Source organism: Ylistrum balloti, unplaced genomic scaffold, assembly GCF_031769215.1.
Source record: "Ylistrum balloti isolate Yb309-2 unplaced genomic scaffold, AGI_CSIRO_Ybal_v1 Utg369710, whole genome shotgun sequence".
Classification (NCBI taxonomy): Eukaryota; Metazoa; Mollusca; class Bivalvia; order Pectinida; family Pectinidae; genus Ylistrum; species Ylistrum balloti.
The window spans coordinates 870,001-885,972 of record NW_026781936.1 but is presented as its reverse complement, the minus strand read 5'-3'; the positions used below and the strand labels follow the sequence as shown (position 1 = coordinate 885,972).

Sequence of the window (15,972 nt, the reverse complement as noted above, 5' to 3'; positions counted from 1 at the left end):
ATTCAGAACGGAACATATATTCTTTAATTTTTAATACATTATTAGCTTGGTGAAGTTGACGAGGAAGGTCGTCATAATAATATCATCAACAAATATCGTATTTCTTTATGCTAAACTAAGATTGAGATCTTTAATGCTTGTTAGTATGTCTGGTGGTTCCTTTGCTGTTTGCACTGTTTTCCTATTGGAACGTGCCATACCATACTTGGATTGACTACGATTTTAATGATATTAAATCGAATTCAAATCTCTTTGTTGGGCTCTATTTCATTGTATTTTATTGACCTAGATTGAATTGACGATTGCCATTCATAAACTGAACAAAGCTCTTATCTTTAGTATTTTTTTATTTTCCCTCTTTTCAGCTGTTTATGTAACATTTAAAAAAAATCTGATTAATTCGCAAATGAATATCCTTTAATGTATATACTTTTAAATTCGAAAAGTAAAATTAACGACGTGAAAATATACAGGCACTCTTGATGAGATTGCTATGCATTTAAAACCATTTTACACCGTGATATAGAAAGGCCCCATGGTTGACACTTAAATAATATTCTTTTTTCAGTGCACAATACATTGAGTACTGTATTAATTTTGCGATAATAAAAAACAACCTAGAAAATGCCGACATGAATCTAAAATAATTCCTGCAATAGCTGGCCAACGGTGGAATACTGTACAAGTAGGTCTCTTAATCAAAGTGCAGTGTTTTCCTCGTCCTCGCCCTTTCTGTCTCCTGCATGGTCTCTGTACCAAGTCTTCAGCTCCTCTATCGTCGTGGGCAATTCGTATCCTTTGGTCTCTGGGAGGAAGGTCAATAGGTAAACAGCAAGCAAACACATCGCAGCCGATATAGCACCTGGACCCCACGTAATATAATCCATCTAAAATGACAGAAAAAGTGTAACATCAGCTGGATTTCAAACTGTAAATTGATACTGCATACTGATTTGAAATGAACAATTACCGTGATTAAAAGCAAAAAAACACCAGTTGATAAAATATATATACACCGTTTAGAGAAATGTATAGCGGTATGTGATAAAACCAGTGTCTTCAGATTTGATTTTCTGTAACAAGTACTTGAAGCATTTTTGTAAAATACCATTAGGGTTTACATGTTTTTATATTTCAAGACGATCTCGCCGTTACCTCTTTTTGTGCATTTTGGCAAAAATGAAAGGAATATTAGATTTAGTTTATCCTATATATGATGGTAACAGATAATTTTATCACACAGCCCTCTACAGCAACACATCTGATAAACATACACATGTGATTGACATTCTTTTGAAATCAATATTGATATTTAGATATATAGAAATTCAGAGATCAAGTATATCCTAATATTTTTTTTTTTTTTTTTTTACATAAATATAAAAATTAAATTTTAAATTGATTTCAATCAGTCCTGATTTTTCACTTCTTAGATTTCAACAATTTAAGTTCAAAGTATCACTGACAAATCATAGATGGACGAAAGAACTTTTTGATGCAAGCTACTTCATATTTGGCATAAACTGTATCTAATATTGAATAAGGGTTGCTAAATGGCATTCCCTTGAGTGTCCGTTGTAAAGCCATCGGTTAATGATAAAAATGAGCTTAGAAATGATTCAGTAATTAACTTGGTTAGATATAATCATAGCAACCTATTACATTGTTTGTAAATGATTCTCGTGTAACTAGCGTAACTTAGATAAGGGGGAAAATGAAAAATGAAATATTTCATATTTACCAAAGGGCCTGCAAACGGCGCTAACATTCCTCCTACCCTTGCTACGGTTGAGGAGAAGCCAAATCCAGCATTTCTGTTAAAAAATTTTCAACGCAACGTATAGAGTAGTTTACGTTTAGTTTTCGTATGTTTTTTGGTATTTATGCCAATTGATATTTCATTGAATTTACTTGATATCAAACGAGTTCTAATGGCTTTACCTTCTTATTTAAATTAATCCAATGAGACTGGCTATAAATCATCACACCAAGGAACGTTTTTGATATTTGGATTGAAAAGTGGCGTGTCTAACACATGGAAACATAGCAAACGTTCCATACTCAACAGCATTAGAAAATGAAGTATTCAATTGTAAATTCTTTAAATCAGGCAGAATAAACCAATCTTGGTATTTTGACTTTATGTTGCATTGATGCACAGTTTATCAAAAAATCGACCTTTGAACTATTAGTTTCAGAGTAAGTAAAAAATTTAAGTATGGCTGTCACAAAGTAATAAATGAAATCAATGGATTTGTTTAAGGCTTACCTCAGATTCGTAGGATACAGTTCTGGTGTGTATAAGAATATGGTACTAAACGATCCTGTAATTCCAAACTTTCCAACGAGGTTGAATACTAATGACACTGCTCCCAGTGTACCAGCTCCGTCTGAATAAAACATAAATCAATAAAGCACAGTTAGTAAGAGTTAGAAAGAGAGGAAATTACAATTAATTCTGGTTGGTTGAAAAAAAAAATCAAAAGAATTACATTGCAATTTAAATCAGATTTCTTCTGTCCATTTGAAATATACACGGGCACGCGTTACAAGGAAGTCATATTCAAAATATTAAACATTCAGAAGTTTCCGCAAGCATCGATTTTAGAACTCAGATGGATATACCATACAGCGTGAATAAATAAGACAAGATGGCGGCAATATGACAAAAAGAAACAAATTATACATCTTTGAAAAAAATATTTCGTTGTATGCATAACGTGAAGGTTAAATTCAACTATTGCGGCTAAATTTCAAATTAATTTCAAAATATTGACAAATGTCATGCCATTTGCTGTAATTTTTTGAACTTCCTAAACGTCGGAAAAACAGACAAATTAAACTAACAATAAAAATCATCTAAGCTGACAATAAATACCATTGTAGCGGCAATTCGAATCAGATTTAAACAAGATTATTGGATATGGCAGATGGTCGTATTTACATATTTTAGTGTAAGACTTCTTGGGAGGTCTAAGGCTAACAAATATGACATGAGATCGTTTTAAGTAAGGTTACACAAAAATTACCTGAAAGTGTCTGACATACGGTAGAAACGGTTAAGGCTACCCCTGCGATCACGTGGAACAAGATGCATGTTTTACGCCTTCCAATTCTAAACAGCAATAAAAGGATATCTTAAGGTATAACTTCTGTACAAAAGGGGGGTTTCTTCCGAAGTTATTTCCATCTTGTACCATTAAACGCGAGTTCGTCATACGTTCATTTCACATAAATTTTCGCATCCATCTTAAATTCCTCTTACAGGTTCATGGACAAAAAGGATGAAAATTAAACGGAAATGAAGACGTCTTGATATACAATAAGCGTGTTGGACTAGAGCAATATTATACGGGAGAAGCCAGTAATATATCGAACAAATGAAATACAATATTTAATATCAAAGGTCTTTGAATTAGCAAATCCTTTATATCTCTTCTAGGGGATAGTATGCTTGTTTTAAGAGCATGAATTGTGGTTTTAACTTCGTCGAATGCTAAAACGGCGAAGTTTTCTGTTCTCGATAGTCTGATACTGTCAACAAACACATATGTTAGCAGATAATATTAACTAGTACATGTCACTATGATTATCACCATTGTTCTTTTGATGCTTTTAAACATTTTTTATGATCAATTTCTCCGATGTCGAGGTCAATCATCTGACTTAACATGGAAGATGAAAGCCATATTTGGGCAAATGTTGGACTGAATGTCATGACAACGATTTGATAATTCATCATCATATCGAGAATAAGATCATGAAAATGCATTACATAAATTGTTTCAGAAGTATGGTTTAGATAACAAGTTGATTGCTTCATTATTACATATTGATTAAAAATATCTCATGAAATGTTGAATAGTATGCGTTTTTGTAATGTCGATGGGTATTCTCTCATTATTGCATTCACATCACATTACAGACGCCGATGACATACTTATTGAGGAGAAGATACTCCATTAATGTCGATGGATACTCCACAATAGCTAACAGAAAGAAATTGACGAAACGGTCACCTGACAGCGCTGATGAAGTCAGTGATAAGGCATAATAAACTAAACTGCTGACCAACCTGAAACAATTTTTTTACAATCATTTACAATCATTCTCAATTACATCATTAATGTACAGTGTTTTTCAGTCCAGAAAGAAAAACATTTCAGTGACTATATTCTACTTATATTCTATCATATAAGAAATCTTTCGAGAGACATGCTAGAAATAACATATTTCTTTACAAATAGTAATAGATACATTTCATTTTGAACAAAGCATTTGCTTGCACATTATATACATATATGTTCCATTCTGCTATGACGTGTCAGTGATAAACAATCACCTCTGCGCAAATACCTACATATCTGAGGTGTATACACTTTTTGGCATTATGAAATATGTAAACGTCAATCTGACAGCCTTTCTCGCCAAAAATGGAATCAGCTGTTGTACTTAACTGCATTTTTTATCAGAAATTTAAATATAACGCAGTAACGCCGCCGTCACTTAAAACATACCTTAAAACTTAACAATGCAGTTAACACACTTGTAACCAAAACCAAAACAAACCCCCCCCCCCCCACTTTCAATTTTCAAGTCAAGAAATAACTAGAGATTACGAAAAAACATGCATTTTCCAAAAGGTATGCGTCACTGACATAAGAGTCTCTGAGCATTGATGGTCCATAAGCATAAGTTATTCTTCAGGTAGAAAATGTAATTGTTTGATTGGCACAATAACTCTCAAGTAATGCTGATTTTATTCAATTTTCAAATGTCTCATTTTGGCCCAGCTCCGAAACATCTTAATAAATGCTCATAAATGATGCTCTTTGTATGTAATTTGAAGTATTGATAGTATATATATATGTGTGCGATGATGGAATTTCAGCTCATCATTATTGCATATAATAATCACCAGGTAGATTTTAGAAGGGGATATCCACATATCATAAAAACAATCAAATTTATGTAACTTTCGGTCTGTAAGAAAAATGGTGGCTGTGCTAACACGTAAGCTTTGTGAGGATTCACTTACCATGTATACCATAGAATCAGGGAATTAAACAGAATAACTTTGTGACGAAATATAGTGATGATATTGTAGTGTTTGATAGGTGCAGCATCTTCTCTACCACGACCAACCTCAACGGCATCCGTGACTTTAGTCTCTTTTGCTGAATCGGAAATTCCTTTGAGTTCGGCATCATCCAGTTTTGTTAAAATTTCTTCTTCGTTCGAAGACATAGAAGTCTCAGTCGGAACTAAAGCTGCCGTTTCGTTTGAATTTTTAATTGTTGCTGCTTTGATGACATCATTGAAATTCTTTTCGTTTAATTTTGCTGCCTTTCTGATAATTCGTTCCGCTTCTTTCATTTTTCCATTGGCTAATAGCCACCTTAATGATTCGTCCATGATACTGTATAAAAATTTTAAAATATCACATAATTGAGCGTTTGCACAGTAATTTCGAACGGGGATCGAACATGTATACTGTATACTATATGCTAGATTGATGCTTGTGTATAAGGAAGGAATATATATATTTGCATGTAGTTAAGTTATGATTTGCCATCGTACCAATACTCCACAAGACTATAGCAGGAGAAAAGAGCCAGCGCCATCTGAAGGTATCGCCAAGACATATCACGGAAGAAGTAACCTAACGGAGCTAATACGATAATCCCAGTCGTCCAGACAATCTGATTAAGAATTTCGGCGAGATAACGTGATTCCAAAGGTAACATCTCCAACGTAAGAATGGAAAGAGTCAGTCCAGAGCCCTGTCAACAGTCGCCAGTATTGCTCTTTATAGACCGTAATTGCATATATTTATGCGGTTATCTTATATCGTGCTAAAATATGATTATAGTAATCACAGTTTCTGAATATTAATTATATAACAACCAGTGATGATTGTCATACTGAAGACGTGAAAATATCCTAAAATTTATTATATTTACATAAAATTAGTATATTTTGTGTTCTGAAAATTCAATTGTTTGATTCTGTGAAAGAAATTGCAATAATGACGCCTTGTATAATACTGTGATCTGAATAATTATATTCCAAAAGAACGTCAATGTTGCTTCGCAAACCAATTATTTAGGCTTTCATTGCTTACCTCATTTCAGGTTGGCACGAAGTATGTAGTAGATTGAACAATGATTATTTCATCTGCAACACCTGGGCACTAAATGACCCGAAGTCCAAAATTGCCTTCATGCGGTTCATGTATATAGCAAACTGTATTGCTTGTAAAGTGCAACGAATCTTAGGGACAGCGCTGAGATAACGTTTAACGGTCACTGTCGTTTTAATGCAATAGCATACATATAACTTTACCCTAATTGTTTTGACTTGTCAAAGAAGATATGGATAACAGACAGTTTACCAGTACCTATTTCCTTCACAAGTGTAATAAGGATAAACAAGAGGCCCAGTGGTCCTGCATCGCTCACCTGGTCTTCGATGTGCATCAAAAATATCATCAGTGTTTATTACAAATGCATTAAAGTGTATACCACTGCCATTTAAGGTGAGCACATCCAATCAATTCTAACAAATGTTCACAACAAACATCTTCTAATACTCAAATTGAAATAGTAACAGTTTAGATACGGATAACGGGGTAATGTCATTTCTGCTATTTCTCGAAACATATTTTCAACAAATATCCGCTTCTAATTTTTTTGGTTTTCCAGAGGTCTTTTATAGCTTTTGACTATTTGCCCCCATGTGACATGGAATACAATTCAGACTTCATCCTACAAATCTATCATCCAAATATCAATCAGAAGAATTGTTTTACGGTTTTAACAAATTTGACCCTTGTGACCTTGAATAAGGTAATTTCTTTTCTCAAACTTAGGGTTAATCCTAGACACCCACCAGCCAAATGCCACAACATTTGGTCTGTTGCTTATTTAACATACATCGTTTTCCTCCCGAACCGACAGATGACGGACGACGGGCCCCGCACTGCCACATAAGCTAAATCAAAAGCATTCTTTAGTCAAATCTAAGAACTGCATGGAAAAAAAGAGTAGTAAAGAAAAAATCAAAGAATTGTCCAAAGATGGTGTTCCTCCTATCAGAGCTGACATAAAGAAAACATTTATGCTGACACTAGATATCGCACAGGTCTTTCAACGAGCGCCTGATGTTAGATTTTTCGAAATTACAAGGTACGAATTCATCTACCGTAACAGTTTCACAGTTTTGTGGTTATAACTCTGGTATTTGTCAACATGTAGAACTAGATTCCTGATTGTTGTCCAATAAATAAATTTTAGTTAAATTCATCGGGAATTCATAATTTAAGGAAAATTTACCTGCTGTACAGCGCCTAGGACGAATCTTAACACAGCAAACACGGTGTAATTTGGTGACCAAGCTATCGAGAATGAAATGACAAATAGTAAGATGTGTCCCAATACATGGATTTTTCGTCTTCCGTATCTGTCCGAAAGAGACGTAAATATGACAGCGCCAACCGCTTGACCAATGATGACCAGAGTCTGGGAAAACTCCGACAGTTCAGCACTGTCGCAAACAATGTCCCACTTGAAAAGAAATTGGACAAAAATATTGCTAAGTGTAAGTTAAAATATAGAGAAATATAATTCTATTTGACATATTTCATTGATTTTAGAAGGCACGTTCAAGAGACTAAATAAAAAATACATATTGACCTCGGAGACAATAGTTCTGTCCTTTGGCACTGAATAGGAGTATCCTGACAAACATTCTGTAGACTTTATGAGAGTTGAATTGGTCGAATCCGTGTATACATCGATAGAGCACTTGTTGTACACAAAATTATAAGAGGCATTGTCATATATGTCGGGGTCGTCACCAAATATAATATCCACAGTGGTATCGTTGCATTGGAAAGGTGGCCGATAGGCTGTCAAAAACAAAGGAAATTTGAAAAAGAGTCTATTTCGTTATGCTCAATAACAAACCTTTTAAACTGCAGTCCTTGTTTATTTAATAGAGAATAAGAAAATGGTGACCATTTTGTCAGCATGTAATGTTAATCAGGTTTAAGTATTCTGAGTATGTCGTATCTGAGTTGACATGTTCCTTTCAAAGCTGCAGAATATTTATGATAGTATTTGGACAAAGATAACGTTTTAATTGATGAATGATAATATATCTAGGAAATGTAAATCCAACCTTGGAATTGTGACGTTAGAGTCGATATCAGCAGAAATTAAAAATGTTCTCAATTTTTCCTCGTCCTACATGTACTAAGATAATTAAATTATTTGCACGCGAATAACAACGAAAATACATACTTATGAATACTGTTGAAAGTAGATGAAATGGCAGAGGAATCACGCCGATCAGTATGAAAAATAGCTGTATTCGTTGGAATTTTCCAAATGGTCCTAAAGCATTCCATATTTCATCTACATCCAGTGTTTCGTCCATCATACGACTTGCCATGAATAAACATCCATCTATCAGAACACATAGGATTAGAGTGTGTATGCATGTTCATGAAAAAGCTTGTGTAGTCAAGTTATTTCATTAAGCATATGCACTGTCTTGTCTCCTATACCGATGTCTTTTATTTCGTTATTAAAGTTTCCCTTTCCATGAAAGGTGAACGACGGGACAAATATGTCGTCTTAAATTATTTTGAAACATATTTCATAGAATTATACGGATAACGAAACATAAAAATACCGAATTTTCGGTTGACAACATCTTTGTCAAGTTTGATAGTAAGATTTTCTAAGAGACTATTGGCATACTAATGGGAACAGTCTGTGCCCATCTGATGGGTGACTTGTTTTTGTTTTCATACGTGGCTAAATTTATCGAAGTCTTTCAATTTCAAATATATTGATGATGTCTTGTCTTTAAATAACAAGATATATTCTGACTACGCCCATTAGCTATAGCCCGCTGAATTGGAAATCAATGACACAGCAATCTCTTCTACATCAGTTGCTTATCTTGATCTTTTTCTACAACGAACCAACTTGAATTGCTTTCCACCAAGCTGTATGATAAGCATGGTGCTTTCATTTTCCCTATTATAATTTTTACATTTGTGGATAGCAAAATCCCTGCATCCCCATAAATTGCTTGTTTGTTCAATTGTTGTTTACCTTGTTCTCATTTGAAAACATGACATTGCTAACTTGGATTAACCTTGATATATATGGCGGATGTCGTCGAAAGAAGCAAAAGATGCTTACTCTTCCGGATCACCTGGTCTTATTCCCTGTATTTTTTTTTCATATTTTGCCCTGGTTTCATTTAATTTGATTTTGGATTATAGTTATATTGACATTTTGGTATATTCCAGTTGTTTTTCAACAACATAACGTTGGATTTTCCATATATTGATAAAAAGGGATTTTAAAATTATATGTGACACATAAAAAGGGGGCGGCGGTCGTCATTATAACGTCATCGCGAAATATTTAATTGTTATTAGTATTAACTAGACTCTATTTGAGAACATGGCATTTCTAGATCTGGAAACAGAGGGAAGATATTAACGAGATATCCGATAAGTTTGATCTTAATTTCCCTGAATTTTTATGAACGTCTCTGTAAATACTGTAATTGTTGATTATCATCACGTCGTATTTTTTTATGTTCTATTTTGGTAAGAATGTTTTTCATCTTTTAAGGACAAACTCAACTTAACCAGTCACTATGTTTTATTACTAAGCATTAAAGCTAGGAGCATAAATAATAGTTCAACAAGTAACAACTGCCTTGATACATAGAAACATACCTGTCAAAGACAAAATTTAGTAGGGTGAAAGACATCTCAGACTGTCACCGCCTTTAGAAACTATATTTCATGACGCCAAATAAATGCGGCTTTAATTAAGTTATCATAAATTATATATTTAACGCCAAGCAGGTACAACGACTGATTTAGTTATGTAAGTCATTAAACCACTCCTCTCGTATTGAATCAAGTTGAACGTTCGGGACTCATGTGCGTATTTATGAAACTAATTTGAGAATAGAATTCCAATATTGACAGAAATCGTTTTAAATGGTGGCTGTTAATTTTCCATCAAAATATTGTTTGGGTAATATAGAAAAAATCAATACGATGGAAGAGCTTATTAACGGCAATTTTCTAACTATGGTTGAAACAAGACAAAACTTCATAATTGTGCAGGTTAATAACATATCACTTAGTGTACTAGTGTGTGTTTAGTGTATACTTGGAGGCCATACTTTGTCACTTTGTCAGATTTAGCGTTTGGACATTGAAGTACTGAAATTATTTTTCATTGATCGTCTTTATCTGTGCGTGATTTGTTAAGTCTAGTGCTTGAACAATGTTTTCTGTAACAGGTAAAAACTTTCTTGTGCCGCGTTTTTCATACGTTTATTCATTCATAATAGCGTCATATTGATATGATCTGTGGCTTCATCTTGTAGCGTATCAACGCAATTTTTTTTTTTTTTATTTCGTTTCATGTCATTCCTTAAAATATATAATGTATATTAGCTTGATTAGTAAGGGTATTGTGTACGTGTGCGGGCCGGAACGACGTGAGTAGAAATGCATTTGAATGGAGTTGTTCTTACATGTTTTGTTATTTGGATGAATAAACATTAAAACAATAAAAGAAGAAAGGAAAGTAGGATGAATTAATTTGTTTATTTACTGCCATTTCAAACATCAGATTAAACTACGCTGTTTGTGTGCTATCGTAGCCCTACTTCACTCAACCGTAATCAACGTCAGGAAACTGGAATTGACGACCTTATTAATATACTTCGTTTAAGTCGAGATTCAGATAAGTCGAAATATTTTCCGTAGTCCTTTGAATTTAGAGATAACAAGTTTCGACGGTACTTACAACTTTTGTAACACTTGCTCTATCAGGTGAGTTTGTGGATTACTCTTAGAAAATATATTTTCCACAAGAACTAATAGCTTAACAGTAACCCAAACATGTTTTTAAATATGCAGCATTACTATACATAAGTTTATTTATACATTCACATGTACGAAAGTAGATATATTCAGCAAGATAATATATCTTAAATGATTTACCTAAAACACGTTGTGTGATATGAATATATCTAGAAACATCCAACAGTTTTATGAGAAATGTCAATAGCCCTTGTATGATTTTGTGTAATTTTTTTTTTAAAAAATATGTAAGAAAATTAAAAAAAAAAACGGCTATAAAGAAGAAATAGAATTTACACTAGGATTTTTGTTTGAGTTAAACCCCTTCCAATATAGTTTTCTGAAAGCTTCGCATTTTTTAAAGTCAATATATAAAAATCTACATGCCCATTTCGAAAGGCATGCTATGTACCACAGACCAGTTCCTATTGTTTATTAAAATGAAGCTTAAAGTTCTTAGCAAATTTGACCACTGGAATATTCAGTCTGTAAAGCAAAACTGTCATTGTAAGGCAACGAGCAGTGTTGTCTATTAGGTCTGTGTTCAATGCACAGAGAATAAATTATCATATTTAACTGTGAATTATAATATACCATCTCGAAGCAGTCAATATTCATTGACACGTCCATGTATTTGATATAAGTTAAGAATTAAGCGTAGCTACCTACCATGGTATACTTAACACAGTGAGGATACTGCTAAAATACACCAACAAATGTATAAGATATTAAACATTTTTTTCTTCCTTCCATATCTGAAAAGAAAAATAAAGATATATACGTTATATCAACATTATTTAAACTTTATAGAGTCTATATTCTGTAGAAAAGACTTTTTAAAAATGGAAATACCAACGTGTCAACACCATCATAATCTAAAATTCAATAAAACGAGGAAAAATGTTAACAAAAGAATTATTTATAAGGAGACTCCTGAAAAAAAAGTACGAGGAGAATAATACCAGGTGTTCCGGAAGAGTAAGCGTCTTCTGTTCTGTTCTTTAATTGTGGACTTTTGCAAGTATAAATTTTGTTGCAAATTTAGTGTTTTGTTGTCTTTTTTTTTGAAGAATAATAGAAATAATTTAGAATTCGAACTTAAATACCTAAACAAAACAGTCAAATCGCCTCTGAATAAGGAGTAAAGAATGTAATCATGTAAACGATTGTACCTACTCCGGCACATCGTGATCGTTAGGCTACTGTAGTGTAGGAAATGCCTTACATAAACGAAACATTAGAATCTAATGGTCATTGGCATACGCCAGCTCGGATATACATAACAGATACGATTTTTTATCACTCAACTCAAATAAGTTGTACAAATAACTTGTTCAAATGAATAATGTCAACGTCTATATTGATAATCCCGTAATGTCATCAAAGGGAGATGACCTAAACTGATTATTTATAAAATCTTTATATTTTTCGATTATATTGCCAGAACATTTGTTATTACTATTTTTTCTTGAGCCTTCAAAAATGTATTGATATTGTCTTTTAGGATACTTTTGAACATAAGGAATGTGGATTGTACTGTCACATTTTTATTCTGATATTTTGCAATATTTCTTATTTTCCGTATTATCCATTATGCTATCAGAATAATGGTATTGACTAGTATGTTATAATCTTGTGCATACTCTCCTAATAGTATATTTACTTCGGTTATGATTCCTGGTGTTTCAGGTAATAGTTCATTGTGTGCTAAAGTTATGAACTGTTCTGTAAAGTTACAATGATAATGGGTTTCAATAATTTGATTTATGCACAAGTGGCAGGTGCCATCATATCTATTCATGAGACTTTTGTATTTTGTATATATGATTTTATTCCTGTGAAACTCTTTTATTTTATTTTCTGCAACAAGGAGAGTAAATATCTACCAACTACACTCCAGCTATCAGATTCAGAATTTAGTATTTTATGAATTGTTTTTATTTGTTTACATTGTAGAAATATATCTTCATCTACCGTTTCCATACCACCAATCTTTTTATAATGAAACACAGGTTTCTGTCTAGTTGATGAACTTTTTTTTAGTTCCATATATAGTTCCAAATTAAGTTATTAATTTCCTTCGAGTATTTGTCAGGAATTCATCTGGCTTTTTTATAAACTATAGTGGATATAATAAGTGATTTAATAATCAACGCTTTGCCTTTGAATGTAAGATTTCCCGTTTTCCACACTTGTAAACAGTTCTCTATCTTGATAATTTTCTCTCTCCAAATTTTGTCATTATCTATGGAATAGCCATGGTGTATACCTAAAGTTTTAACATTTGTTTTTGTCCATTTTATTACATTAAAAGTTGAGTAAGAAACTCTGGCTTGTGTTTGTGTGTGTTCTTTATGTGTGTTTTTATTCTAAGTTAATTGTGGATGGTATACAGTGGGAAAAAAACATATAGACCGGTAAGTCACTTATTTTATCAGTATTACTATTATTTTCAGCGTATCATATATTTTTCTATTTATTAATATTATTATGTAGTACTAGGTTTATCGTTACTTCAGTTGCATGGATTGGTGGTTATTTATCTCTGTTGTGTTGAAATTATTGAAGTTGCTAGTACCTGTGCGTTTGGAAGTTTCCGCATTTTATTTTAACTATTATTATAGATCCGGAAAATAATAAACGCCGTTTTTCGTTGTTTAGAGTATAGTATACTACTTCCGGTGTATACAATATTTTTGTTCGCCTGCATGTACGGTACAGATTTTTGCATGAAATGTGAGTGCGTAAGTGGACAGTTGCACCGGTAGACCTTTTTATGGTATGTTTTTTTATTTCTCATCTTTTCTCTTCTCCCCATCTTTACTTCTGTACTCTTTGGCTGGGTTAGAAAATGTATTTCAAAATGCTGTAAACGTAACATGATTGGGGATGTATCCATTTTGTCTGCGAATTGTCAAGGCCTAGGGGATAGAATTAAAAGGAAAGACCTCTTCTCGTACTTAAAAGCTAAGAATTATTGTATTTACTGTTTGCAAGACACCCACTTTACGGAAGAAAATAAAAATTTTATTAGAAATGAATGGGGGTTTGATTGTTATTTTAATTCCTTTAGATCAAATTCAAGAGGGGTAGCTCTGATTTTTGAATTTAAGGTTAATAAAGAAAAGAAAGATAGCTCTGGGAATTTCATGGCACTTGATATTGTATTGGAGGGTACAAAGACTACATTAATTACTTTATATGGCCCAAATATCGATTCGCCTATCTTTTATGATATTTTAGCTGATACCATTGAGGAATTTGGTAATGATAAGTTCATTATATGTGGTGACTTTAATTTAGTTATAGATCCTGACCAAGATTATGACAGTAGCTACAAGACGATAAATAATAAGAGGGCAAGGGAGAAAGTTTTGGAAATTATTGAAAGTCACTCCTTAGTTGATATCTATAGGGAATTGCATTCAGAAAGAAGATATACATGGAGGAGGAAGAACCCACTGAAACAGGCTAGATTAGATTTTTTCCTTATTTCAGACAATTTACCATCGAGTGTCACTTATGCAACTATTGAACCGGGATACAGGTCAGATCACTCATTTCCTTTACTTAAATTAAAATTTAGTGAATTTAAACGAGGAAAGGGGTTATGGAAACTTAATTCATCTTTGCTCTATGACGAAGCATATCTTAACTTGGTTAAAAGTGTTATTTTACAGACAAAAACCCAGTATTGTCTTCCTGTTTACAACAGAAACAATATAATTAACATTCCAGATACTGAAATTGAATTTTTAATTGATGATCAACTTTTTCTTGAAACATTGTTAATGGAAATTAGTGGCAAGAGCATTTCTTATTCATCATTTAGGAAAAAACAGCAAAATAAAAGTGAAGATATTATTAATAAAGAGATAAAGAGGTTGGAGGAACAAGAGCGAGTAGATACTGAAGAATTAGAAAATAAGAAGAAAGAATAAGAAAACATTAGACTTAAGAAGATTAGAGGTAGTATTGTAAGATCTAGGGCAAGATGGCAAGAAGAAGGTGAAAAGCCGACTAAATATTTTTTTAATTTAGAAAATAGAAATTTTATTTCTAAAATAGTACCAAAAATAGAGAAAGAAACTAATGTCATAATAACACAGCAGGAGGATATTCTTGAGGAGGTACGTTCTTTTTATGAAAAATTGTATGATGACAGTAGTGAAATAGAAGATGTTGATTTTACAGAATTTTTAGATGTATTTGATGTTCCAAAATTAGATAATGATGAAGCTAAAAATTTAGAAGGGTTAATTACTGTAGAAGAAGCAGCAAAAACTTTGAAAAACATGAAAAATAACAAAAGTCCAGGTACAGATGGTTTTACAGTTGAATTTTTCAAATGCTTTTGGAAGCAGCTAGGAGTTTTTATTGTTAGATCAATTAATTTTGGATATGGTAAAGGTTTGCTTTCTGTAACACAGAGACAAGGTCTTATTACTTGTATTCCCAAGGGAGATAAGCCCAGACAGTTCTTGAAAAATTGGCGACCCATAACATTACTCAATATTGTTTACAAAATAGCTTCAGGATGTATAGCAGGTAGAATCAGAACAGTTTTAGATAAGTTAATTTGTGAGGATCAGACAGGTTTTCTTTCAGGTCGCTATATTGGAGTAAATACTAGATTAGTGTACGACATTATGCAATATGCAGAAGAAAGATATATTCCAGGAATGCTATTAATGTTGGATTTTGAGAAAGCTTTTGATTCAGTTTCATGGAAATTTGTTGACATAGTTTTAAATTATTTCAATTTTGGTCATGATATTCGAAACTGGGTCAGATTGTTTCACACTAATGTTACTGCGGCCGTAAATCAGGGGGGCAATCTATCTTCTTTTTTAAATATTAAAAGAGGCTGTCGTCAAGGTGACCCAATAGCTCCATACCTTTTCATACTATGTGTTGAAGTATTAGGCATCAGACTTAGAAATAATAGTAAGATTATAGGTATCAATGTGAATAACTGTCCCATTCTCCTTTCTCAATACGCAGATGACACCTCACTTATATTAGATGGTTCGAAAATGTCTTTAAAAGAATCTATTGTTGAA

The 15,972-nt window shown here is 32.8% G+C and overlaps 1 protein-coding gene across 1 annotated transcript; it reads right to left on the bottom strand.

Annotated features, from left to right (window-relative positions):
• Window positions 1–698: 698 nt before the first annotated feature.
• On the bottom strand, window positions 699–8,439 carry LOC132565271 (organic cation transporter protein-like). Its single transcript, XM_060229906.1, has 10 exons — window positions 8,304–8,439; window positions 7,695–7,909; window positions 7,335–7,565; window positions 5,581–5,783; window positions 5,039–5,419; window positions 3,941–4,075; window positions 3,030–3,115; window positions 2,270–2,390; window positions 1,742–1,814; window positions 699–887 (listed from the first exon to the last, which is right to left on the bottom strand). The coding sequence occupies exons 1-10, from the start codon at window positions 8,437–8,439 to the stop codon at window positions 699–701; spliced, it is 1,770 nt and encodes a 589-aa protein (XP_060085889.1).
• Between the last annotated feature and the right edge of the window lie 7,533 nt (window positions 8,440–15,972).

Coding starts and splice junctions, on each gene's coding strand:
- LOC132565271 (XM_060229906.1), bottom strand. CDS start 8,439: ATGGACGAAACACTGGATGTAGATGAAATATGGAATGCTTTAGGACCA. Junction 5,784..7,334: donor TCCTAGGCGCTGTACAGCAG/GTAAATTTTCCT, acceptor GACTGTTGACAG/GGCTCTGGACTGACTCTTTC. Junction 1,815..2,269: donor CTGTATCCTACGAATCTGAG/GTAAGCCTTAAA, acceptor ATTTTTTAACAG/AAATGCTGGATTTGGCTTCT.